Genomic DNA, 25,437 nt, shown 5'->3' with positions numbered 1-25,437 from the left:
GGTGACTTCTTCAAGATCCTTCCTCCGGACGGAAAAACAAATCTGGCGGGGGACGTTTCAAGGTGTGCAAACGATGAGAAGCTTCGGCAACTGGTCCAACGCATCAGAAATAGTTTATTGATTCCTATGAAAGCACAGGGTGGCAAAACACCCACTGAAATCTCTCCGTCTCCGCGTTCTGGTCTCAAGAGCCTAAACATCGAGCCCATCAGTAGAAGCTCTCAGTCGCAACTCCGGCACCGCTGTTTAGAAAGAGATGGCAACAAATGTCTTGCAACGGGGCAGTACAGTCACAGCCATACCCATGCACGGAACGCAATAACAACCCATCTTGAAGCGGCCCACATTATTCCATTTGCACTTGGATCCTTTCAGGCCAATAACGGGGAGGCAGTAGACAGACATGCAAAATTTTGGGTCAACCTAAGGCACTACTTTCTAGTCCTTCGCAATATGTCCTTTACCTCAGAACAGATCAATTCGGAAAAGAACGTCCTGATGCTAGACTCCCAGCTTCACACGGAATTCGGTCAATTCAGACTCCTTTTTGAAGCAACCGGAGTTGCTCACCAATATCGAATCAAGACCTTTCCAGATACCGCCACAGGGCCAATACGAAATTTACCTAAAAATCGGCTTGTCAAGTTCAGAGTTCACAAAGGAAGTTGGGAACTTCCAGATCCTCAACTTCTCGAGATCCAAGCTTGTATTGGAAACTTTCTACATATATGAGTGGCCAGGGGGAGATAATCGACAAGGTCCTGAAAGATTTTGAAGACTGTGGTGGGCTTGCCCCGAGTGGAAGCACCAACATCGAAGACCTTCTTGCAGTGAGCAGCCTCTCACTACTACCCTCGAATGCCAACGAAACGCCCGGTTCCCAAAGGTCTGCAGAGAAGCAACGTCCTCCGGAGAAGCAAGATGCAGTGAGCGGCCTCTCACTGCTACCCCCGAATGTCGACGAAGCGTCCGATTCCCAAAAATCTACAGAGAAGCAACGTCCTACGGAAAAGCAAGGAAGCCTACGGGCGAAATATTCTGACATTGAGAATAAACCATGGGCATACGAAATTGCATAATCGGGAAAGCGGTTGTCACGGTCGCAGTTACAGGTTAGGCCAGGTAATTGACCGGACCACTATCTTTAGCTAACTTCTTAGTTCTGAACTCATCAACAAAGAGATCCAGTATTATTGCTTCGGCTGTCCTCGTGTTCCGTAGCAGTCGCATGGCCTTTAGAATAATCATGATCAGCTTTGGCTTTCCGTATCTCTCTTTGTTATTGGAATCAAATATCACTATACTCTCATGTTAATTTCGTTCAACTTTTCAGCCACAGTCCACTTGCTTCATCGTGTGCTCCCACTGGCTTCTCCCACCGATTCCATTTAGTTTGAACTATAGATAGACTCATCTCTGCATTGACGTTTGAGTAACTCAGGGCCGCTCAGCAAGCAGCTTAGGGTCGCTCGGTGGGCAGCTTAGGGCGGCGGGTTGACTAACTCAGACTGTGTGTGAAGGAAAGTATAGAGGACGCCCTGTCCCATGACCAGAGCTAGGGGATCCCTTTGATTATGATGGAACCCCTGCATTTTCATGACCGTCTCAGACCCTTTTCCCCGCCTTCTTAGCGTGGACTTCTGCATGGCTACGGTTTGAGGACATTGGGCGGCGATCAGGCTGCAACTGGGACTTAAGAATTTAGGGCTCCTCCGCCAGGCACTCTGTCTAAATCTCTTCAAGATTGAGTTTTGTGTTATCAATACATGATAGATTTACTCACCACTGTCGCTTCCGTTACGCTACCCCTTGTTTATCAGATTCTCTACCTGATCAACTAGCATCGTTCTACCGGACAGCCTTTACCCTTACAGTCAGTCACAGAGTGAGCTCCCCTACTTGTAGGATAGGGTGTCTTAAGGGTGAACTATTGTGAAGTTATAGAACCAGAGTTTGGCCTTGTACGCATTTAATGGGGCTAGAGAAGCAAGGGGAACCAATCTGAATTGAGATGATTGAGATGATTGAAGAAGAGACCAAACACCCTCGAGGACTTGTTGAAGTGTCCTTGCTTATATATCTGTAGATGTAGGGTTGAGCCTTCGGGAACTTTCCGGGTGTCGTAAATCATTTGATAAGACAAAGAAATCACGACAAACGCTAAGTCAAACTTGCTCTAGTGGCTTTTCCCCCGGGCCACAATCCTTGACAAACTATGGATTGCAAAGGTGGTATCCAAGTAACAATGTGCAAATAATCGCGAAGAACCAGATACATTTGGACTCATGAGTGTCCTTATATATACAGTCCTCCGTGGTGTGGTCTACAGTTAGGTACTAGGTGTGGTATACTGGACTGTCCGTTCGAGTGGTCCCTCTGGTATACCCCAGCTGAATGGTAGTCACATGACCCCAGGGCAGGACGCCATGGCGGATATTGCCCTGGCTGTGTGGGGGCATCCCACCAAGAGCCTCGATGTACCTACTGGAACCAATCAGACGACAAACTAATAAACTCCTAGGAACGAAACAGGCAGTGCGATAAGTTCCTAGGAGCAAAGCGGGGCATGTAAAAGGGCGTTTTACACACCCATGATCAGTGATCCACCGGGGTGATCGAGGACACCGTTTCCTCAGGGCTGACATTATCCTGTGTGTATAACCACTATACTCTGGTATATCCTGGATGATGTCTGGTGAGGGAGCTACCTGATTCGGAAATCACGTGATACATTGTGGTGTCCGTAACTACTTGGGTGACAGACTCATGTCGCTCCTCCAATAACGTGCTTAGTAAGCACACCGGATGCTCAGGTCACGATCAGTGAGTGGATAAGTTCGATTACATAATGATCACTGACCGGCTCAGGTCGATCAGGGGTGTGCCGGGGAGCAAAACCGGCGAGGGGGTGAGCACTAGAACGGAAGGGGACCGCCAAGAGTTGCCGGACATGATCCAGTATATATGTAATTTCATTATGCAGTATCTGGCGATGATATAACTGATCAAGCGATCACAACAAGCAATAGTCTATGGATGAATAGGAGTGATGTATGATCAAAGAGCATGGTAAGAAGCGAATGTCGAGTCGTGAGGATTATAAGAAATCCCAAGGGACAAGCGCTTCGTGAGATGGGGGACAGCAAGGAAAATGAACAAGAGAGGGCAGGACATTTCATTGGATCGTTTCCAATGGAGCATCGATGGTCAAGTCAAGGAAATGAAACGCAGGAAACGCTGTGTAAGTGGGGGTATAAAAGATCTATCGTCTAACCGAACATAGAAAGGAGATATCGTGTGAACGCGAGAACGCTCGCATCTAATGCAAAGCAAAGCAACTGTCAGAGAGATCTGTCGGGCCGAGAACACATCACTCGGCTGTCCCGATCTTGTCCTCTGCAACGTCGGTTGGCGAACGCAGAGAAGAAGAACGAGGAGGCCGAAGGGGGCTATTTTCAAGACCCGGCGTAGGGGCAAGAGGCGTTTTTTCACCCGAGGGAGATCCAGCCTCCTGGTCAATTGAGCCTCTCGGGGTGGTGTCGGTGAGCTGGTCATATGGGTTGACGGGGTCACCTGGCGTGCCAGGATCAGTGACAAACCCATCACCATCTTCTTCTTCTTCGACGTCTTCTTCGATTCCGTCCATGTCTTCCTCTTCTTCGATGATTTGGCTCTTGCGTGCCACAGGTCGGCCTGCCGGGATACTAGACTCGCTGGTGTTGACTGGCTGGCCGGGAACAGGTGAGCTGGCCATTCCACCGCCTCCCATCAAATTACTTGTGTGGATCATGGGACCCTTGAACGCGGATCGCTTGCGTCGCGCAAACACCAGGCTGGATGAAGGCGAGTACAATAATGGTGATGGTGCCACCTCATTGAACGCCGAAGGCATTTGATCGTGATCAGCCAGTTCTCGAGGTGCTCCACCCGGTCCTCTTACCAACCGAATGTTGCTAGGGAAACGAGCAGAAGCACCTGGTGTGGTAGGCAGGACCTTGATGGATGAGTGGGGTGATTTTGAGGCTCTGGCAGTTGGTGTTGATATAGTATCCACGCTATTAGAGGAGATGGATGATGCCTTAGAGTGGGCGCGAGTGTGGTGAATGCTGCGGATTGAGGAAACCGAGGACGACGTGGATTTGCGTCCTCGTAGTCCGGCCGATGAACGCCGATAGGAACCGCGTGGGGTGATGGGGGAAGGTGAAAGAGAGTTGCGATGACTTGAGTGACCGGTGTTCAATGGACGCGGTTGACGAGGGTAGGAGTGTCGGTTTTGGCGGTATGAAGCACTGCTAGGAGCGAGACTGCTGGCACCGGAGATTCGCTTGATCTGGGTTGGTGTCACCACTTCTTCCCCGGGAATTTCACTTGCCGGAGACGACAAAGTCGCCGGCTTTTTCCCGGTGTCCTGACTCTTGGCCGGACTCGACTTTTCAGAGAACAATTTGCGAGAGTTGCCTGATTTAGCATGGGGAGACCGTGCTCGTTTTGCGGATTCCACAAACCAGTGCTTAAGAGAGGCCAGCTGGCTGAGTATCGGGTACTGATGGCGGCGACTAGTACGACGTCGGAAGATACCATGGTGCTGTGTTAGCTCAGGTTGCGATGCACTAACATGCAGCATGCTGGGCCGGGATCGACGTCGGTCTTTGGGCGGAGGAACTGGGCGGCGTCGTGATGAACCGTGGGATCGAATGGAATCTTTATCAACGGGCAACGGTGGTGTCGTCGCCTCCGGTGGGAACACCGGTAGCGGTTCAGGAAGCGCAGGAAGTTCCGGAACTGCCAGTTGCGATGGTAAGCTTCGTCTGTCGCGTCTTCCACGTTCATGCAATCCCAAGTTTGCCTGACCTTCCTCTTTGACTTCCATCAAAGCCGATGACCGCTTTTCCAAACGACTGCTAGCAGCGCTAAGACGACGCAGATTCTTAGCGTCAACCTCTCGCTCGCGACGCTTGCGTTCTCTCTTTTGCTCTTTCCGCTGCTCTTTTTCAATCAGCAACGCCCACCATCCAGCCAATGGGTCACAGCGCTGAGCTAGAACATTCTCAATAACTTCGTCGATGTTGACGCCGGCACTCTTCATCCGCTGCAAGGTAGTTTTCTCTAACGGCGTGGTGAATGGCGAAGGCCGTGGGATCTTCAATATAGCAAGCTGTTCAGGGGCATGTTCAGAGAGAAAAGGATGCGCCAGAATCTCATCTAGACTTGGCCGGATCAATGGCCTTTTCGACAGCAGCAGGTTGATCAATGCCTTGGCATCATCTGGAAACTTGTCATTGTACGTGGGCTCCTCTGCCAAAATCCGCCTTTTTGTGACCTGGTCGTCGTCGTCATCGTATGGCAGCTCGCCAGCAAGCAGCGCATAGAGGATGATTCCCAAACTCCAAACATCCACCTTCTCCCCGGCATATTTCTCCCCCTTCAGCATCTCTGGTGCACTGTAGCATATCGTCCCACAAAAGGTCTGCAAATAGCTGGCCTTTCCTTCGTATTCGCGCGTAAATCCGAAATCGCACAGCTTCACATTTTCCTGCTTGTCCAAAAGGATATTCTCCAACTTGAGGTCACGATGAACACAGGACTTGCTGTGGACATACGCTACGGCTCCCACCAATTGTGTGAAGATCCGCTTCACTTTCTCTACCGGTAACGGGCCGTGGCGAAGGAGGTAATTATAAAGTTCGTCACCTAGACAGTCCCCTGTCAGTATGGTCCTTTCCTGGGATCCTTCCGTCAAGCACGCGACCTACCAGGACAATATTCCAACACTAGCCAGACCAGACTCTCGGTCACCACCACTTCGTATAGCCGCGCAATATGGGGATGGAGGAATTGGCGATGGTGATGGATCTCGCGCACGAGGTTCGTGTCCTCCTTGCTGGAGGACTTGAGCACGACCTATCGACTGATCAGCACTGTCCGGGGATTTTGATCTACCAAAACACACCTTGGAGCCATTGGTGAGCTTGTGTGACGCGAGGTAGACCTTGCCAAAGGATCCCTTTCCAATGAGCCTTCCCAGCGTATAGTTGCCTACACTCCGGAGATCCTTGGACGAGAACTCCCTGTAGACGTATCGTGTTAGCGCAAATCCCATCAAACCCTGGATCGAGGTCACCGCTTACTCGAGAAGTTCATTGTAGGAGCTCGCAAGCTGTAGTCGAGATCCCCAGTTAGCCAACGTTGAACTCCGCGCAACGCTCCGCTCCGCACCGGAGCTGCGGAGCTCCTGCATGCTCACCTTTTCCTTTTGTTTCTGGCTTTGAACCCCCGCTCTCGTTCGGGGCGGCATGTGTGATTGCCTGTCAATCGCGGAAGTCTCTGCGTAAGAGTAGGGGTGAAAGTGGCAGGGCCGGGCGCCATTCAAACACGGGAGGTGGTGTGGGTAAGGGGTGGCTGGAAAGGAAGAGTTAAGAATTCAATACAAAGTTTCCAAGACGTCAACGGGAACGTGGACCGTGTGGGGACTCGAACGTCTCCTTTTTTTAGTCTTGCAATTGTATGTACTCCGTAATTAGTGTCGGTTATATCATTCCATCCCCCTAATCCTAACCCGACTCCCGACCCCATCTTTTTTTTCCCAACTTTTCTCTCGCTAAAATCAACTAAAAACAACTAAAATCAGGGAAGATCATCCAACATACGGATTGACTCTCTGTTCACAGATCCCTTACTGGTGTAGCTGTACATGTACACCGACGCCCGATTAATTTGGGCGGCTGCACCTATTGGCCCATATCCGCTGACATGGGCCAGTTAATGAATGGCTGAAACCAACGTCATAAGGTATGATATACTTCTATTGCCAAGGCAGCGATTCAAGATGATGCACAGCACGTTTACTGGCGCCCATCGTGGGATCGACGGGGTTGAGCCCTGCTTCGCCCTGGAAAGCCAGGGAAACCATGCCAAAGTATGAGTGAAGAAGATCTGTGTGGTCAGCGAGGTCTTTATTTAGGTCGATTGGCCTTACCTGGAGGATCCCCGGGCGCCTTTCCAAATCCACCAACAAGATGCTGGGTCTTTTCGAGCAAGTATCGACGGTTGCGAACATCGTCAATCACAGAATAATGGTCCAGCATCTGATGCGGTGTCAGTAAATGGTTGAGACTGGGAGTCCACAGATAACATACTACCAGTGTCGCTCCGTTCCAGAATGAATAACAGGTGTCGGCAACTTTATTGCATCGACCGTTGAAGCCGGCACATGATATTGTGTCTGCCTCGAGTGTTTCAACGTTGGGAAGCCCGTGAACTCTTTCATTGAGAGATCCTGCCTCAGAGGCCTTGGGTGCCTCATTCCCAGTGTCATCTTCATAATCATCTTCTTCAAGTCGGGCCGTCTGCCTCGAGGCTAACCATGTAATCAAAGACTCAAACTTGTCTGACCCGGCCGATAGTAGCGGTACGGATTTCAGATCAGGGGATGTGCGACTTAAGAAGTCCAACGAGCTAATTGCGCAATATGTATGTCCACCTAAGTTTTCAGTTAGGAGGGTCGACCGTAGCAGAGGGGAGACACGAACTATGCGATTCGCAGAAAGGAGACTCGGCCATGCCACCGTCGTACGTCTAGTCCACATGCATGAGTCACTTCATCAAACAAACTCAGAGGATTTCCAATTACCTGACACGCCTCAATAAAAGAGACCAACCCTTGCACATCAATATCCGGTACACCCTCAAGCCCAGCCCCATTTCGTCCGCGTAAGATATACCGCACACCAGTCGCGCAGCAGCAATATCTCAAATCACGAGCTCCCCCTACACCCCCATCAGGACCAACAAGCTCTCCAAAGCTTCCATCGGCGCGCTGCACCTTGGGAAGCCACTCGAGACACTCCCGCCGCTTGACACGGGACAGGTCATCCCCGAGAATGAGCAAGTTGACCAGCGCGAAGAATGTCGCGGGGACGTTTGCCGGGTCCCAAGCTTCATTGTCATTGTTTCGCTTCTCTGGTCCGAAATCAGTGCCTGGGAATCCGCGGAATCCGCCTGTTGACACTTGGCAGTGGTAGAGCCAGTCGATGTATCCTTGTCGCTCTTCCGGTGTGGTTTTGGTGTACAGGACGCCGAGTACGTCCAATCCTGAGAGGGTCAGGTAGCCGAGGAGCATGCGATTGGAGTCATTGGAGGTGTAAGCGGAGGGCAGGAAGGTCTTTAGGCATCGGAGGTAGTATTTGACATGGCGCTCCGTGTTGAAGAGTGGATCGGCCATTGCCGAGGGTTGTAGTTTAAGCTCTGTTGAAACAAGGCCTCTTCTAGCTCCGGTTAGTGAGGCATCAATCGTAATTCAGATCAAATCGTTAAGCTGTGGTGGGGGAAGTGATGCTTTTTTCCCCACATGCCTTGGGAACAAACACTCGGACCAACTCCAAGTCTCCGACATCTATCTGTCCCTTCCCAGCTCCTTCCGCCATTGCACGCCCAACATGGTCTTCGTCTCGTCTAAAACTCTTATCCAGGTGCATGGCATCCTCCTGGTCGTGGTTGCCGGCTACCTGGTCAAAAGCCCAGGGCTGATCACCGACTCCGACTTTGTTTTTATGATGGGAGAAGCCTTGAAAATTGTATGCACCACATCCTAGCTCTCCAGCTCTGGACTGGACTGGAGCTCAATTGGATTGAATGAATGTACTAATCTTGCTATCCCAGGACTTCCCATCTCTGTCAAGCCCGCAACAATCCCCCTTCACCTTCTGCGCCGTGCTCCTCTTCGTCGAAGCCCTCATCGACCTCGTCCTCTTGTCCAACCTTCCCTTCCATGAAGCGCTCGACGAAGCCCTGCCATATATCCGTCCCCTGCGCAATGGCAACCTCCCGGCTGAGGACCTGCAGGTCCTTCAGAACCTGCCCGAGTATATCACCAAATCCTTGACTGTCTACTGGAGTGTCTGGATCGGTGTTGCTGCGTGCCGGTTCTTCGTGTACGCGGGTCTCGCGCTATTCATTTATACCGGTCGAAGTGAATTACTGGCATCTTCCTATACCTCCGCTGCGGCTATGGCTGGCCTGGACTGTCTGAAGAACCGTGTGGTTTTCACCTTTGCGTTTGTGGAGATGATGTTCTGGTTCTGGGTGAGTAAAATTGGTATGGTATATTTGATTCAGCCGCTGATGGCCTCTACAGATATTTACTACTCTCCGCGAGGAGCGCCAGGAACGTTTGACCAAGCTGTTGGAGGACACTCGCGACCTCTGAGTCCTCTTCGAATATCAATGTCCTTTTTTACCAGTGTATTATAAAATCAAACCTGTTTTTTTCGTTTGAGAATCACGAAAACCGCGTAACTTGGTTAATTGTGGCAGTATTGTGGATTAAAGATACAATTCATCGTGTCATACTTAAGAGACCAGCCATTGTTGTCCCATTTCATCATCAAATATTTGGATACCGCTAATAATAGAGCACATTCATTCGACATGACTCATCATTGTTCTCTTAGATGAGGATTGCAAAAGCGGCAGCGGCACCTGCAGCAGCCACAAGAGAAGAATCCTTGCGAGCAGGCATGGCAGCGCCAGTGCTGGTAGCGGCAGCGGATGCAGAGGATGCAGACAAGCTATCGGAGCTAGTGCTGGAAGCGCTGGTGGTAGAAGCATCGGAGGCCGACGCAGAGGTCGAACCAGTCGAGGTCGAGGCCGTCGCCTCAGTGCCAGACTTGGCTCCGGTAGAGGTCGAGCTGGAGCTGGAGGTCGAGCTGCTGCTGGAGCAGGTTACCTCGGTGGGAAGGTTGGTCACACCGCCACGGGCACAGATCGACTTGGCGACCTTGAGGGTGGCTGTGATGTTAAGCAGGTTAGCGGGGTTTGTTCCTTCGGGTCTTCATTGCGATTGGAAACACTGACTCTCCTGGTCTGCCTTGGAGCACTTGTCTGCTACACAGCAGGAAACATCGTTCAGGAAGGACTTGGCCTCACAGATACACTTAAAGTCAATGCCACAACTTTGGGGAATGGCACCAGTAGCACAGTCTTTCTGAAGAGAGGAAACAAGTTAGCAGACCGCTCATTGCTTCTATAATTGGTACATACCGAGCAGTCAGGCAGGTCACCTAGACCTTGAGCAGCGGCAGTGGTCAGCAAAGCTGCCAGGGCAATGATGTTGAACTTCATGGTTGAATAGGTGAGAGATGCAAAGCAGAAGTCAAGCTCTCCCCGCTTTAAAACTGAGCTTGGGGGTTTGACCCCAGGGGCTGTACTTTACTTTACTGTAGGTACTGTAGATCCAATGGATACATCTATTGTGTAACTGAAAGTCATTGTATTTCCATATGCAGGTATGCAGGTGTTTGCCGTTGTCGTGGGCTTTGGATGTGACCTTTGTGGCATTAGTGTGTATACGAGATAGCTTTGTTTAACATCCACTTATAGTCAGAGCCTGCTGTTCCCACGTCCCTCTACCCCGGCCACTGTTGCCTCGATACCTGGCCATACAAGCCACTCAGCGCTACTGTAGGGTTCGCTCCACAGTGGATCACAGTCCCTGGTCTTCTCTACTCCCCTATTCCCTACAAAATCGGGTTGCTGGTGCACTGCATACTCCGGCCAGTAAGTCTTTGTTCATGTGTAAAGTGGTTCTTTTTCCAGGATAATATATCCATATAGACCGAAAAGAGGAGGAAACCTGTAATCAAGCCGAATGTGATGCCTCGGCCCACAGGTCCCAAATTGCAGATCTCAGCTGAATCCCAATTTCCAGTGGATCGCCTTTCCCCGCGCCTGAAACGGAAATGGAATAGAGTGAAAGCCTGTAAAGAAACAGATCATTGGAACTTCAACAGAGGGGGCAAGTTTGTACACAGAACCCTCCTGGTATACTGTTTCTGCGAGATATTTTGCCTTTTGCCTTCTCTTTTTTTTTAGCCTCTCTACTACTCAGTTACAAGTGCCTCAATTCATAGTTCAAAATGGGTCCATAATGTATGAAAAAGACCCCTTGTACCTGCACGTAGCACGGCGAGGTAGATCTGTCGGGCTAAAACCTGCATAGCTCCATTACATTCAGCCGAACCAATACAAATGACACCAGCGAACTGGGAACTGGAAACTCAGTCGGAGAAAGCAAGTCGCCTTGTCCCTCCATTGCACTTGCCCCTATTGGTCTGTCCTATTGAAGCTTGTAGGTCTAGTTCCCCTCGGAACTCCTCCACTTCCCCTCTTGGACTACTTATCTTGTCTTTCTGGCTTGTCTTTGCTAGCGCAGAGTCGCTAGTTTGCGAGAATGGGTCTTGGAGTACTGGATACCAAGGCGGCCCACGTTCCAGGTTTGTATCCCACAGCCGTTCCAAGCCTAGGTCGAGTATGATGCTTACCGTGCACAGGTACCTCCGATATCTACGAACAAAACAGCAATGCGAGCGATCTAGCACCAGGCACTGCAGGCCTCAAATGCGACTGGTCGGGCAAGCAGCCAGTCATCCTCGTCCCCCAGCCAAGTGATGATCCCAATGATCCATTGGTAGGCACCAAGCGCTCTATCACAATGTGATATCCTAGGCAACAGACCCCGGCTAACAACAGAGCAGAACTGGCCGCTATGGCGACGCGACCTCATCCTCTCCATCCTATCATTCGTGACTGTCCTCTGCACAACTCTCAGCTCCATTCTAGCTGCAAATACCGTCACAATTGCCGACTACGAGAATATCACCTTTACAGCTGCTGCTCTGTTGACCGGATATCACTTGTGTGGCGTTGGAGTGGCGGGCATCTTGATTGTTCCCACGGCGCGAGTCTGGGGTAAACGCCATCTATTTCTGATTGGGCATGTCTTGATGACTGTGAGCTGTATCTGGGCTGGTGCGAGTGGGAGGAATCATAGCAGTCTTCTGTGGTCACGGATCTTCCAGGGTGTTGCATTGGCGCCGTTTGAAGCATTGGTTAATGCCTGCGTGGGAGATTTATACTTTGTTCATGTAAGTCTTTCTGTGTTCTGTAGGTGTTGGTACAGGACGAAACTGATCCGAATCTAGGAACGAGGCAAGCGCATGGCTGTGTCCAATGTCGCTCTCTTTGGAGCTGCCTTCTTGACTCCTGTTGTGGTAGGAAAGATCACCAAGACCATGGGATGGCAATGGTCTTTCTATTTTGTCGCCATCTTCCTTGGAGCTTCATTTCCATTGATGTTTTTTTTCGTGCCGGAGACTGCTTTCCGACGTCCTGATTATCTGAACACGGACTTCAAGTATCAGGATGGCCACGGCGAGTCTACCTCAATCAGCGGAGCGTCGAATGATGAGACCAAGGAACTCAGACCGGAAGACAGGAATGCACTGGGAACATCGAGGACAGAGGTTCCTGCTCCAATTCCTGAGAAAGACTCGTTTGTCAAATCCCTTCGATTGTTCAATGGCCGAAAGACAGACGAGAGCTTCTTCAAATTGCTACTTCGTCCGTTCCCGCTGTTCTTCCATCCAGGGATCTTCTGGGTAAGTGTGCCCAGTCCATGTTCATGTTCATGTTCATGCGAGCGGACACTGACTGATAACAGGCTTGCCTGATCCAAGGCGTCGTGATTGGTTGGGCGGTCTTTGTAGGTGTCGTTCTAGCGATTGTGTTCCTCGGCCCGCCAATGTGGTTCGATGAAGACAAAACCGGGTACCTTTACACAGGCGCGTTCATCGGTGCAATTGTGGGCCTTGTGCTATCTGGTTTACTCAGTGATTCCATGAACAAGTTGATGATCCGCCTGAACCATGGCAAATATGAACCGGAGTTCCGTATCCTGCTAGTGCTCCCCCAGCTCATTTTCTGTGGCATCGGGATATACGGTTTCGGATGGACAGCCAACGATGTCATGCACTATGGGTATATACTCCCGGACGTGTTTTTCGCTTTCCTGATCATTGGCATGGTCATGGGCGCAGTTGCTGCGTCGCTTTATATTATCGATGCCCACCGTATGTCGATCTCCCCCTACCGAGTATCTATACTGATTGACTATAGGGGAAATGGCCATCGAGGCCTTCACCTGCATGCTGGTCTTCAAGAATCTGTTCAGCTTCGTCCTAACATTTTACGCCTACAAATGGTTTGCCCACGGGGGCATCAAACACACTATGGTGATCATCGGTAGTATCCAAGTGGGGATCTGCCTGTTGAGTATCCCCATGTGTGAGTCTGTCATCCGATCATCTGTCTCCACTGAACTAACTTTTCTCTCCTGTAGATATCTTTGGGAAATGGAACCGCTCGTTCTTTGCGCGTCATGACATCCTGGAGATGTTGCACCTGCGATAGGAGACCAATAGGGTACCTTTTAGTGAGCTGTTGACTTACTCCGCATTGAGATGCCAAATAGAATGTAATCAGTATAATACGATATCTTCCGATCAGATCAGGAACGTGGAAATGTGTAGATCAGGGTTCGTGAATCCCGGGAGTCCGAAGTCCCCACGTCACCAATGTTGAAAGCGGAAAGGGAAGGGCTGAAGTGGACCCCACTAAACACTAGTCGATCACTAGCGCCATCGACTCAATTTCATGATGATGATGCAATGGCTAACCCGATCTTTACATACGTCACGAGAAGAAGCTTTCGGTCTTCAAATCCCATCCATAGTTCAATGGCTTTTCTTCTATCCAGGCTTCTCCCTTTCTCTTCATCCTGCAAAGGTCTACCACTATGGCAACCGCGATGCCTGCTCGGTCTTCTCGGCTAGCAGATGACGGTAAGAACATGATCGACTGCACATCCTGCAAATCCTGAAAATCTCTGCATGTCTCTATCTCTGCTGAGCACTGATCGCTAACTAAAATCAGCCGCAACAGCTGCCCTCTATGTGACCCATCCCGAACGCAAGGCGTCCATGCGCGCCCCGACCGCGCCGAACACCTACTTTAGTGAGCATCACCCCTTGAAACCAGATAAGATGTATCGCAAGCTGACAAACGATGCGCTTTGTAGACCCACGAGCTGGTGGAACCCCCAACCTCAGCCACGCATCGGCCGCCTCTGCCCTTGCGCATGCGAATCGCAAACCAGTGGAAGTATGGCAACCCCCTGCTCGACAGCCGGCTGCCGAGAAAGCCGCGTATAGCGTGAAGGATTACACTCCTCCGCAGCCACCTCAGGCTCCTACTGGGCACAGCGCTGCGGGCTTGGGCGCTGCGCTGCTCGCCGTCCGTGGTGAACAGCGAACTGCCCCTGCTCAGAAACCCACTCACAAGCGTGGCATCTCCGTTGACCAGCACCGCGACCGATACTACACTGCCGTTGGTGGGGATCCTCAGGAAAAGGCTCTCCAGGCTGCGACAGGGGCGTATACCCAGTCGTGTCAGAGAGCCGACTCGGCACCCTGTGAGCCAGGTCCTTCCGAGGTTCCGCTGTCTCGTTCGGCTGCCGGCGCGTCGCGCCATGTTCGTATGGGAAGCGACGTCCCCCTTGGTCATTTGGATAATGCCAATGAAGTGAGCCGGATCTCTCATATCGCTAATACCAACGCAAAGCTGTATACCTCGAACCCTCCTGTTCAGGCTGAGATCGAGGAGCAAAATTACAAGAACTCTCTTCGCGCTGCGTCGATCTCAATGGCGAAAGACATGTACAAAGTCAACGGGACCAAGGAAGAGACCAAGGAAGAGACCGGGGGAGTGGATCCCGCTGTCCTAGCAGCCCAGAAAGGCCAGAGTCAGTTAGGCTATCGCAAGACTGTCTCTAGCACGGATAGGTCTGCCCTCCGAAGCGCAATTGCTTTGCAAGATGCAGCACAAAAGCGAGCTGCTGAGAAGCTCGCGCTCATGCATGATGAGAACGCCGAGTATCTAGAGTACTACGGCACCGCTCCTCAGCCGCCACGTTCGCGCCTGACTACTCGCCGTAAGAGAACTTCGAGCGATGCAGATGCCTCTCAGATTGATGCAGAGCAGTCGAGACATATCCGCAACCAGATGTCCAGCTTGCGGACCAAGATGGACCAAGTAGATACGCGCAGAACAAAGGATCGTGAACTGCTCATGCAAGCTGCTCGCCGCAACGTGGACGCAACTCTCCAGGACATGGAGACGAGGTACTATGCCAAAACTGGCCGAGCTCCACCTTCTGTGCAGAGGAGCTGGGATGAGGTCGCCCAGGAGCGGGTTAGACAGGAGGCAGAGGCATCCGAAGTAGCTGCCGCCGAAGGCGAACGCGTCAACATCGGCGGTCAACGGTACATGGACATGGCCGATGTCGAAGCTGTTGCTCGTACTCGCCTCCAGCCCGCGCTCGATGAGATCACCGATAATGCCGAGCAGCGCAGGGCCGAGGAGTTAGAGGCCCGACTCGATGCTGAGGAGAAGCAAAGACATGCGGCTGTTGAACGCCAACGCGAAGCTGAGCTCCGCGAGTTGGAAAAGCAGGAGAAAGGTTAGTTCCCCTGTCTTCACTGTACGGACATCTTCTGACCCCTGAGTAGGTACAAACAAGCGTGAAAACAAGTCTGAGGGCAAAGTTTCGATCCCTAAATTCTTTCTCTGGAGGAAGAAGGGCAAGCGAGCTCGTGTAGAAGAATCCGAAACCGCACAGGCCCAGCCTGTCTCGCCTGTGGCTCAGGACACTGTGGGTGTGGTGGAGCCGACACCCAGTGGGACCGCCGATATCGATGCCTCTATAAGGACTATTCCCGAGGAGGCGTCTAGTGAAGCTCGGGTGGTTGCCAGTGAGTCCGAGGTGGCTGCTACTGAGCCTGAGGTGGGCACTAAAGAGCCCGAAGAGGCCACCAATGAGCCCGAGGTGGCGGCTGCTACAGGTACTCTAGCCGCAACTGCCCCCTCGATGTCAGTAGCCTCAGCAGCAGAGGCTGATAGGACCACCGGAACTGATGTCCCACCTGCGGTGCCCAGGCGTCAATCCGCACCACTCCAAACTGAGCCGCGAGATGCTGCCGCTAGTACTTCGGGTTCAACTATGATCCACCACTTCGAGCGTCCTGTCTCGAGCCCCCGCGCTGACTCCAAGCTCAAGACTTGGTTCCGTGATCGTCTCGTCCGCCGTTCCAGCGGGCCGGTCCCTGTCTATCCCCATCAGCCCGGGCCAGACTTCAACACGGACAGCGAACCTGCGTTTCAAGGCGGAGCGGCTTTGACCGGCCGAGACGAGACTCGCGGAGCGGCTCTCAGCTCGCATCCTATGGCTGGGTCGGACTCCGTCCCAGTCCACAATCGGTCTTCCAGCTACTACAGTAATGATTACGACATGGCCAAGAGCAGAACGCAAGACTCTTCCCCGGAATCCATCACCCAGCAGAATGGCAATGGCAAGAAGCCAAGCCGTCTTCGCAGGACTTTCCTCAAGTCTGTTTCGCGTGGCTCTGATGAGCCCATGACGAATGGTCCTGGGGATTCCCGTCGTGGCTCTGAGGTTCCCTCGGCAAAGTCTAAGGATACTGCTGGTACTGATCTCCAGAATCTGCGTAATAGTGCTGCTGAACAGGGTCTCCCTGCTCCGCCTCCAATCGGTGAGACTGGCAGTGTTGCCCGGGAGTCGAGGTTTTCTGAGGATCTGTGATTCTTATGTATGATGTCTATGTTCCATGATGTAATTCAATTTGGAGGTTTTTTTGGGTTAATTAAAAGCGGCGCTTATTTTTGGAAATTGAGGCTGATACTAAGGAGGAGGGCCGGAGTTATGCGGAGTTATGCTTGGCTTTGTGGTTTACATCTTGAGTATATATCAGTGATGTGTATTACTTTCTTTGGTACTTTCTCTGGATATTTTGGACTTTGTACGTACACGAAATGGCATTACTATACTAACAATCTTCATGGTAAACTAGTCCACAGCTTTGGTATCCTGGATATGCGTGTGTTGCGCAAGACGAGGAATAGAGAGCTGGGGAACTGTAACTGCAGTCCTATGCAAGTAAGCAGACTATTTATCGTCATCTGCCATTCCACCTTTCATACCCATAGGGTGATCAAGTTCGGAAACCTGTTGGTTAAAGCGTGCTGATCTCTGGACGTACTTGCTTCCCTAGAACTACGAAGATCCTCAAAGGATTTAGTGTCGATGTTAAGCTCCAGCTCCCTTGCCTCGGAATAGGAAATTCCATAGCCGAGGTTAATCAACTGCGTTAATGCTCGCATCACAGCACCATTGGTGTAGGTAATTCCACATGCGATGTGCATCGCTGCTGGAAGGAGATCTTTTGGCTCCTCCACGACCTCAGATACCAAATGCCACGTAAAGGCCTAGGATATTTTGATTTGCTTGTATGAAAGACCAAAACGCTTCATAAAGTATTCAGGTACTACAAAATACCGTGATGCATGGAGACTTCACACGGCATTTCGAAAATTGAGATATTCTGGTGTTTCGATTGGGCAATTCACATGGCGTGTAAAGTATTCTCTATAAGAAGTAGCCTCTCTGCCAAATCCCACGTTAACCTGACATGAAAAGCAGAGGGCTCAACATTCCCCCACAGCTGAACGGTCACTCAGATCAGATTCCCATCAAGCCCAGCATGGACAGATTGAGTTCCAAACCAAAGCACTCAGGCAGAAAATCCCGCGTCAATAACCATGTTATGTCCAGTCAATGATGTATTCAAAGCTAGCATCTGAACTGCTTCAGCAACATCCTTTTCCGTGGTGAGTCAGTAAGCGCTGGCTATTTCGTCACTGTGGAGGGTTTCATACCTCGACAGTAGCAAACCTTTTGAGTAAAGTGACATCTTTGGCGGTTTGTAGGTGCTCAATTGGGAATTTTTGGCCCCATCCCTGATGAATAGCTTTAATATATATCGCTATATCAACCTATCTGGTAGGATGGAAGAAAAATGGTTAGATCCCTACTGTCATCAAAATTCCGGGCGACACTGAGTTCACCCTGGTTTTGGGCCCAACTGCACGAGCAATGCATTTGACCATGTGTATCTGAGCTGCTTTTGTCACCGAGTATGACTAACAATGGGTTGGTCATCAGTAATGAAGGTGCCCAGGAGGGTACAGAGGTAGGGGCAGTACTATTGAGCTCCCGCTTGGTTTTACTCCTGCAACGCTGGCAACTGTGACAAATGAGCCTTGGGTCTCATCAAGATACTTCCGTGCCGCATGCAGAAGAAACAGGTGACTCTTGACATTGATGTTAAAACATTGATCCCAGTCATTCTCATCAACGTTCTGATCCAAGTCATCGAGTTTTCTGATTCGAGTCCATCCTCCGTTGGATACAACAACGTCTAATCGCCCCATGGTATCAATGGTGTCGGAAACAAGCCTTTTAAATACTCTCTTTATTGCCCAAATTGGCACGGATAGAAGCGAAACGGGGCTGGTTTTTACCATTGCTATCGGCATACTTATCACTTCCGGCAATGATACCCATTTCTTTCTGAATAAGTTCGGCACGCTCGGCATTAGACCAGTAATTGTTCACAACTCGCATGTTCGGGGCCAAGCTCTTTGCAATGGCGGTCCCAAGGCCTGCGGAGGATGCTGTGACGAGTGCAACTTTCATGGCGGAAGAAGTTACCTTATCATAGAACAAAAACAAGAATGATAGCAGTTTGCATGCTCATTACTGGTCAAATAAATAAATCTTTTCTTTTCTTTCTGCTTCACTGTAAGTCCCGGCAAACGTCGGAGGCAACTCCGTGGAAGTATACAAGATCGGAGTACGTCGGGGTGTCGCCGAACTCGGTATTAACCAGATTGATTAGCCGATAGCTTGAATTAGATGTATCGTCTTCATTAGAACTTTGATTCATTGTCATGGTTTGAAGCCCAGGTCTACCCACCATTGCTGATCATCAGGGCCTTATGTATCTCTAGCCTTGTTCTATAGTTCTAACTGCGCTGAGGTCAAGAAGGATGCTTCCACCGCTGTTGACTGTCTGGCTAGTCAAATTTCCATTTGACTTCTTCACTTCTCTAGTATATAGGAAGTAGAAAGCAGCGATTTACTCGTCGAAAGAGTGTTTTTTTTTCCAATCATCCAGGTCAAATAGCAGCTTATTAGAGCTCGTCTTTTTACCGGAAAGTTTACATAAGGTATAATATTATAATGACTTCATTTGGTTCCTTTCTCACATCAAAGGAGAAATTCGGGGTACTAATTTTGCAGTCTTTTCGGTCCACCGTCGATAGAAACGACTCTAAGTTTTAGCATCTTCTTCAAGCCAATCGAAGGACTTGTTGAGGAAGTTACTGGCTCTGATATCGCCCGAACGTGCATGGCCTTCGAACTTCTCTACACGTGCTGCACGACCGCACAACAGACCCAATTCTCCGCTCTCCTTCGCAGAAGTCACCTCTTGATAAGTGACGGTCTTGAGGTATTTGCCTACCCAGAGACCGCCGGTAAACCGAGCAGCTCCTTTCGTAGGCAAGACGTGATTGGTGCCAATACACTGCGCTGCGTTAGCCTATACTCATACCCTCGTAGGAAAAGCATCGAATAATGATAACAGGTTGGATAGCTCACCTTGTCTCCGTATGAGACACATGTCTTGTCGCCGAGGAAGAGAGCACCATAATTGCTCATTTTCTCTAATGCTTCCCGGGGGTTCGTAGTCAGTATCTGTACATGTTCGCTTGCGTATTTATCGGCCAGCCGATAAGCCTCGTCGAGATTCTCGACGACATGGACTTCGCCAAAGCAGTCCCAGGATACAGAAGCAATACCAGCTGTGGGCAGGATTTTCAACTGTCTCTGGACTTCCACCAAAGTCTTCTCCGCCACCTGTCATGAGTTTGTGATCAACACCGCTGGCGTGTCCGGGCCATGCTCAGCCTGAGAGAGCAGATCGGTAGCAACAAGTGCTGGATCCGCTGCCTGATCAGCGATAATCAAAACCTCAGTTGGGCCAGCAGGAAGATCAATGCCAATCTCGCCGAATAGCTGGCGCTTGGCTTCTGCAACAAAGGAATTTCCCGGCCCCGCAATAAAGTCGGCCTTGTCTATGGTCTCTGTGCCGATAGACATTGCTGTTACAGCTTGAACGCCGCCAAGGATATAGATATCATCCGCACCGGCCATATGCATAGCGGCAATGGTGGAAAGGGGGATCTCTCCTTGAATAGGAGGTGTGCAAGCAATGACCCGTTTAACGCCAGCTGCCTTAGCGGTGACAATCGTCATATGTGCCGAGGCAAGAAGGGGGTAACGGCCACCAGGAATATAGCTAAGTGAGAAAACGGTGTAAGCTTCGAGGTTGCTTTTCTCGGGTATATAAAGGATAGTAACATACGCCCCAACCGCATTAATAGGAATATTCTTTTGGCCTAGGTGGACACCAGGACGAATTTCATATTCAAAATCAGTAATGGACTTTCGCTGTTCGAGAGCAAAAGTGCGGACATTGTGTTGGACGGTCTTGATATCGTCAAGGACCTGTTTTGGCACTTTGCTAATGATCTGGTCGATTTCGTGCTGGGAAAGCTTGAAGCTTTTGGGGCTCCAATTGTCAAATTTCTCCGAGTATGAGCGCACGGCCTTGTCACCCTTCTGGCGAATGTCATGGATAACACCGCGAACAATGCTAGGAACGTCAGGTGCTAAAGCACTGGAGTCCTCATTGGACATATTGCTAGGCTTCTTGAGAGTCACGGTCATTGTTGTAAGGTAGGTATGAGATAGAGCAATACTGAAGGGGTGAGTCAATGTATTTGGGAATTCAAAAAGCACGCTGGGAGGCTACTTATATATGACAAAATTGCATGTACTTCTGCGTCAAATGAAGCGTCAGAAGGCCTCACCATCTCGCTCATTCTCCAAGCTCCTGGGCAGATCATTACAAGCCAAAGCCAGTAGTCTCAAGTTTACATGTCAATCCTGGGGTATCAAATTCTCCGGAGAACTCGGCTTACTCCACCTCGGAGAAGCCCGGCGTCGGGGCCGACTCCGAATAGCGCCGACAGCGATGTATACATCACTGCCCCCTGCCTATTGATGCAGAATTGAAGACCCGCACATCGTTCCTCAAAGTTATCTTCTCAACAAATATCTTAACTTATTTGCGAAGGCCATGAAGAGATGGGGTTATGTCCATAGTACACAAGTCGGCGACTACTTGTAAGAAGCCGACATTATATGAGGTTACTTTGTACTCTAGACCAGCGATTTCTCACAGATATCCATTGGTTACCTCAAAGCCATCGAGAAAGTAGATATCATTTAACAAAAATCCAAATAGAAAAGGAACGGCGTAAGAGCAGCCCTGAAGCCCTGGGGGTATTACTAAGCCTCTGGGGACTTTGATGTTCGGGCCGAGGGGATACCTCCATCTGTACTGTGCAAAACTACACTTCCCATTTGTGCATCACATATCTGTTGAAGATGTCGGAGATGAGATGATATTGTAGACTTGTCAACTGAGATTTTTCCTAATGGACACGCAGCCGAGCCCCACGTTGGGCTACTCACGCCGTGCGACTGCCTGCATACAGTGCAAAAAGCACAAGGTATCGTCCATATATTGGGGAAACTACCCTATAGCTAACAGATACAGGTGCGATGCGTGATATCCCGCTCAAAAAAGCCTCCCTGTCAACGTTGCCTGGCTCGGGAAATTCCGTGCCTGTTCAAGAAAGATCCTGCTCACTCTCTGCCATCCTCTGACCATCGGTGCGCTTAATAATATCTGCGACTGAGGTGAAATTGCTCATATTTCAAATAGCTTACTTGATTCTCTGGGAAGCGATCTGAGAGCCATTCACGCCGCCCTAAATGAACTCCGCTCAGCGGGATCTATGAAAAATCTACCGCCATTGCAGTCAATAGAACTGCTCTCCAAATTGTGCTCAGGCAAAGAATCAGCAAGTGTTAATGAAGACAATATATCCTCGCAACCTTTGGGTCCAATGGCCGCAAGCACCGAGCTCATTGATAGGTATTCCGAAGCTCCCAGCTGCGACGAAATCACAGTTACGCAACCTCCCATTCAATCACTTTATCACATCACGCATCTTCGCAGCCTCCGGTCACAGCCAATGCTTGCATCTGAAGAAAATATTAGTGCTAGAATAAATGAGCCGAATGACCTTATATCCCGCCAGGTGATCAGCATTGAAGATGCAGAGATGTTAGTAGGTCATTACCTACAGCGAACAGATCACTATCTCTATGGGATAGCAAGCGACCATAAAGGATTGAGTGCTATTCGTCATGCATCACCGGTTCTCCTGACGGCCATCCTGATGGTGGAAGCGTTACAAAATCCGAACGGTCAACGCTGGTATCAGCTTTGCTATTCAGAGTTTCGCAAATTAATAGCGGATTTTACCTTTTCTCATATGGTCTCTCTGGAAGATCTTCGAGGTCTTTGTATTGCCTGCTTCTGGATAAGTGATATTTCGTGGACGATTTCGAGCCTTGCAATCCGCCGGGCCATTGAATTGGACCTCCATAAATCACCTTTAATGGCTCTGGAGTCTTCAAAGACGGGAGAAGCTCCAAAGACCGAAGATCGAAAGATGAGAAGACTAACAGACAGTGTGCGATTGTGGTATTTGCTGTATACCTGCGACCAACATCTGGCCATTCTATATGGACGACCATCTATCATGCGGGAGGATGAAGGCATCAGCAAGTGGCCACTATATCTTGCAGCCCGCTCAGATTCCGCCATAGAAATACGCATTCTCAGTCAAATCTCCTTGCTGCAGATACTGAGGTCTGTCTCAGAGACCTTTGGCCAAGATCTAAAGCGACGTGTGCCGACTTTCCTAAAGCCGCAGTTGGTTGTTTTCAATCAAAGGATTGACCAGTGGGCTCTCGAATGGTTGAGAAAGTCTCGTAAGTCTCTCTCAAAAAGGATCTTACGCTTAAACAGTTGTCAAGCGTTTCATTTCTTTGTTTATACCTGGAGTTCTGCCGGATTTCTTTGCTAATAGTGCTGGATCACAGAACACCACCTGACTATTGGATCTTACCCGAGTAAAGCGATCATGCTCCACCATTATTTCTCTAAACTTCTCATCTCCTCTCATGTCTTCCGTGGCCTGGGAGCAGATTCCAATACGGATCCACTCCCTACTGAGTTCGAAGACCTGGCTTATGTCGCAATTTCCTCAGCAAAGTCGGTCTTAGAGCTCATAGCAAATGATGCAGACCTTATAATCGCCTTTGTTAGCATTCCACACTATTATCACACCATGATTGCATTTGCGTGCTCCTTCCTGTTGAAGATTTCGAAAAGGTATCAAAGTCATATCAGCATTGATGCTACACTGGTCATGGATACCGTCAAGCCCGTTATAAAGCTTTGCCTCGACACTGAGTGTACCAGCTACCACCTCATCCATTGGATCGGACGTGGTCTTCAAATGCTCCTGGCAAACTACGTGAATCTCATGAGGGAGGGTAGCCAACAAATGCAAATTCACCCCCGTGACGATACAGATCAGACTGTGCGCATCCCTTTCTATATGTCTGACATTCCAACGCGTGTGGATGGAAACGCAATGCAGGTTAGCTTGAACGACAGCATATGGGAAACGGCCTCCTCGATCGTGTATAACGATGGGCTGCCCATGAGTTTACAATGTTATCCCAATCTTCCTGCACCAGTGGCAGATTCGATGTTGGCATCTTCGCAGCATGATCTGAATACTTTTACGGAATTTCCCATCGATCCGTATGCACCATTTCCTTCAGTCGAGCATCTTGGACTTGGTTTGCTGTGACCGCAAGCCAAAGCAATTGCGCAAGGAGAGTGTGGCTGAGTTGCCAAAAGCTCCTGCACAGTTGCCGTCGACGCATTCAGGGCCAGCATGGAGCATGAGCCAACTTCACATCGCTCGAGTAGCAGAAGAGCTCGTCGACCAACTAGATACAAGACGTCTGCAAGCGACAACACACCTGCAACATGCAGAGCGACGTACTCTTCCAGCAAGTGACCCGTTACCATGTCCGGGTACACGCCGACAAGACTTCCAAAATGCAGCAAGGCCAATTTCAAGCGTCACAATGAAAAGCTGGATCTGTAATGGACTCTTGGTTGATAGATTTAAGGCCAGATCCGTTCCTTGTGTGGGACTGCAGCTTGTTCTGGAAAAAATGATCAGCTCATGTCCATCTGTCCGACGATGATTTCACGATTCCACTTACCACAGTCCACATTTACTAGAGAACCTCTTATTGAGGGGAGTGGTTTCGCTGAGGGAATATCAGGTTGCGCTGATGGCAGCCCTGGGCATTGAATGATATTCCGAGATCTTGCTCCGGTGTGCTCTGCATCCGCCTGGGATGACGGCTGGGTCAGATTCGAAAGATTTCCTATCTCTAGCCTTGCTGTAGTCTCGGCCAGAAGTAGTTTGATACATTCCCGGCCAGAATGACTCCCAAAATGCCGCGTGAGATTTGATTTGCGACCATAACGCTTATTGCAGCCCCAATACTGGCCGTTCTTCAGTAGACCTCGACAAATCCACGTTCTTGTGCCGTTGTGAAGCTGTTCATGGGACTTGCAATCATGCTTTCTAGTGAAGGCCTTTCCACACACTCCACAAACGAATGGTCGCTCATCCGTATGGGTACGTAAATGATTTCGCAGGGTGAATGATCGAGTGTACTTTCGCGGACACAAATGACACTTGAATCTCGCAGTATCAGCGAATAGTCGCTCATCCGTATGGGTACGTAAATGATTTCGCAGGGAAAATGCTTGAGTGTACTCTTGTGGACACAAATGACACTTGAATCTCGCAGTATGAACGAATGGTCGCTCATCCGTATGGGTACGTAAATGATTTCGCAGGGAAAATGCTTGAGTGTACTCTTGCGGACACAAATCACACTTGAATCTCGCAGTATGAGTCCCCATTCTTGAAGTGATTGATGACTGAATGTTGTTTGCGCCCACAAAAAATTGCCAGCTCCTTCGCAGGCGCGATTTCGTGCTTTCCAGCGTACCAGGTGGCAAAGACGTGGAGAAGTAAAGCGTAATGAGAAGATGAAATGTCTGAGTAGTCTTTCAAATTATAAAATATCCGACGGCTTGCACAGGCTCACAGCCCTGACCGAACAGCCACACTGCAGCGGCTCGCTGGCTCCAATGATATCAGACCATGGGTAAGCGCCCATAGACATTTGCACAGGCTCAATCCTGCCACAGACGATTCGGTGAGGACCGCGCCCCGCCCCGGGCCGTGGCGCTTGTCCTCCTATTGGCTACTTTTCAACACTGCCCCGTTCTTGCATTGGCACCCTCTGTCTTTCTCTCGGCTCGGGCGACACATGTGAACAGTGTACGAGCAGTCCGTTCTGCACTGGCTCCTCCTCCTTCCGGGATCGACAAACCTGCAGACTGAGCCTGTGCATCGCGACCAGCCGCCCGATCTGCCTCCTGAAGCCTTTTTCAATATTGTTTGTGACTCGGTTTCTTATCAAAGGAAATCAATAGGATTGGCTCAACTTCTGTTCTCAGGCAAAAACACAGGCTACTTTGACATTACTATTCAAGGGGCAGCATGCACAGACTCCAAAATTTATCTGGCGGATCACTTTGG

The 25,437-nt window shown here is 50.0% G+C and overlaps 11 protein-coding genes across 11 annotated transcripts; 5 read left to right on the top strand and 6 right to left on the bottom strand.

Moving 5' to 3' along the window:
* Window positions 1–728: 728 nt before the first annotated feature.
* Window positions 729–1,079, top strand: N7508_004552 (uncharacterized protein; the record flags this gene model as incomplete). Its single annotated transcript, XM_058462618.1, has 1 exon — window positions 729–1,079. The coding sequence occupies one exon, from the start codon at window positions 729–731 to the stop codon at window positions 1,077–1,079; it is 351 nt and encodes a 116-aa protein (XP_058321243.1).
* Window positions 1,080–3,370: 2,291 nt separating this feature from the next.
* On the bottom strand, window positions 3,371–6,295 carry N7508_004551 (non-specific serine/threonine protein kinase; the record flags this gene model as incomplete). The annotated part of the gene is made up of 5 exons (XM_058462617.1): window positions 3,371–5,691; window positions 5,754–5,901; window positions 5,951–6,068; window positions 6,129–6,157; window positions 6,245–6,295. The coding sequence occupies 5 exons, from the start codon at window positions 6,293–6,295 to the stop codon at window positions 3,371–3,373; spliced, it is 2,667 nt and encodes an 888-aa protein (XP_058321242.1).
* A 507-nt stretch (window positions 6,296–6,802) lies between these two features.
* On the bottom strand, window positions 6,803–8,221 carry cdc43 (protein geranylgeranyltransferase type I subunit CDC43; the record flags this gene model as incomplete). The annotated part of the gene is made up of 5 exons (XM_058462616.1): window positions 6,803–6,933; window positions 6,977–7,085; window positions 7,137–7,480; window positions 7,530–7,575; window positions 7,631–8,221. 5 exons carry the CDS (start codon window positions 8,219–8,221, stop codon window positions 6,803–6,805), a joined length of 1,221 nt encoding a protein of 406 aa, XP_058321241.1.
* Window positions 8,222–8,435: 214 nt separating this feature from the next.
* On the top strand, window positions 8,436–9,205 carry N7508_004549 (uncharacterized protein; the record flags this gene model as incomplete). Its single annotated transcript, XM_058462615.1, has 3 exons — window positions 8,436–8,573; window positions 8,659–9,081; window positions 9,134–9,205. The coding sequence occupies 3 exons, from the start codon at window positions 8,436–8,438 to the stop codon at window positions 9,203–9,205; spliced, it is 633 nt and encodes a 210-aa protein (XP_058321240.1).
* A 240-nt stretch (window positions 9,206–9,445) lies between these two features.
* Window positions 9,446–10,119, bottom strand: N7508_004548 (CFEM domain-containing protein; the record flags this gene model as incomplete). Its single annotated transcript, XM_058462614.1, has 3 exons — window positions 9,446–9,786; window positions 9,853–9,982; window positions 10,039–10,119. The coding sequence occupies 3 exons, from the start codon at window positions 10,117–10,119 to the stop codon at window positions 9,446–9,448; spliced, it is 552 nt and encodes a 183-aa protein (XP_058321239.1).
* Window positions 10,120–11,227: 1,108 nt separating this feature from the next.
* Window positions 11,228–13,245, top strand: N7508_004547 (putative MFS transporter; the record flags this gene model as incomplete). The annotated part of the gene is made up of 7 exons (XM_058462613.1): window positions 11,228–11,270; window positions 11,328–11,464; window positions 11,532–11,921; window positions 11,979–12,434; window positions 12,497–12,905; window positions 12,952–13,119; window positions 13,175–13,245. The coding sequence occupies 7 exons, from the start codon at window positions 11,228–11,230 to the stop codon at window positions 13,243–13,245; spliced, it is 1,674 nt and encodes a 557-aa protein (XP_058321238.1).
* Window positions 13,246–13,630: 385 nt separating this feature from the next.
* Window positions 13,631–16,492, top strand: N7508_004546 (uncharacterized protein; the record flags this gene model as incomplete). Its single annotated transcript, XM_058462612.1, has 4 exons — window positions 13,631–13,676; window positions 13,768–13,848; window positions 13,913–15,352; window positions 15,402–16,492. 4 exons carry the CDS (start codon window positions 13,631–13,633, stop codon window positions 16,490–16,492), a joined length of 2,658 nt encoding a protein of 885 aa, XP_058321237.1.
* A 363-nt stretch (window positions 16,493–16,855) lies between these two features.
* On the bottom strand, window positions 16,856–17,112 carry N7508_004545 (uncharacterized protein; the record flags this gene model as incomplete). Its single annotated transcript, XM_058462611.1, is given in 2 exon segments — window positions 16,856–16,932; window positions 16,950–17,112. The coding sequence occupies 2 exon segments, from the start codon at window positions 17,110–17,112 to the stop codon at window positions 16,856–16,858; spliced, it is 240 nt and encodes a 79-aa protein (XP_058321236.1).
* A 795-nt stretch (window positions 17,113–17,907) lies between these two features.
* N7508_004544 (SDR family NAD(P)-dependent oxidoreductase) lies at window positions 17,908–18,445 on the bottom strand (the record flags this gene model as incomplete). Its single annotated transcript, XM_058462610.1, has 2 exons — window positions 17,908–18,205; window positions 18,288–18,445. The coding sequence occupies 2 exons, from the start codon at window positions 18,443–18,445 to the stop codon at window positions 17,908–17,910; spliced, it is 456 nt and encodes a 151-aa protein (XP_058321235.1).
* Window positions 18,446–19,082: 637 nt separating this feature from the next.
* On the bottom strand, window positions 19,083–20,542 carry N7508_004543 (histidinol dehydrogenase family protein; the record flags this gene model as incomplete). Its single annotated transcript, XM_058462609.1, has 3 exons — window positions 19,083–19,337; window positions 19,412–19,669; window positions 19,694–20,542. The coding sequence occupies 3 exons, from the start codon at window positions 20,540–20,542 to the stop codon at window positions 19,083–19,085; spliced, it is 1,362 nt and encodes a 453-aa protein (XP_058321234.1).
* Window positions 20,543–22,875: 2,333 nt separating this feature from the next.
* N7508_004542 (uncharacterized protein) lies at window positions 22,876–23,613 on the top strand (the record flags this gene model as incomplete). The annotated part of the gene is made up of 1 exon (XM_058462608.1): window positions 22,876–23,613. The coding sequence occupies one exon, from the start codon at window positions 22,876–22,878 to the stop codon at window positions 23,611–23,613; it is 738 nt and encodes a 245-aa protein (XP_058321233.1).
* Between the last annotated feature and the right edge of the window lie 1,824 nt (window positions 23,614–25,437).

The sequence above is a fragment of the Penicillium antarcticum genome (assembly GCF_028974205.1).
Source record: "Penicillium antarcticum strain IBT 31339 chromosome Unknown utg000004l_segment0_segment0, whole genome shotgun sequence".
Classification (NCBI taxonomy): domain Eukaryota; kingdom Fungi; phylum Ascomycota; class Eurotiomycetes; order Eurotiales; family Aspergillaceae; genus Penicillium; species Penicillium antarcticum.
The sequence above is the reverse complement of the archived record's forward strand: the minus strand, read 5'-3'. Positions and strand labels throughout refer to the sequence as shown.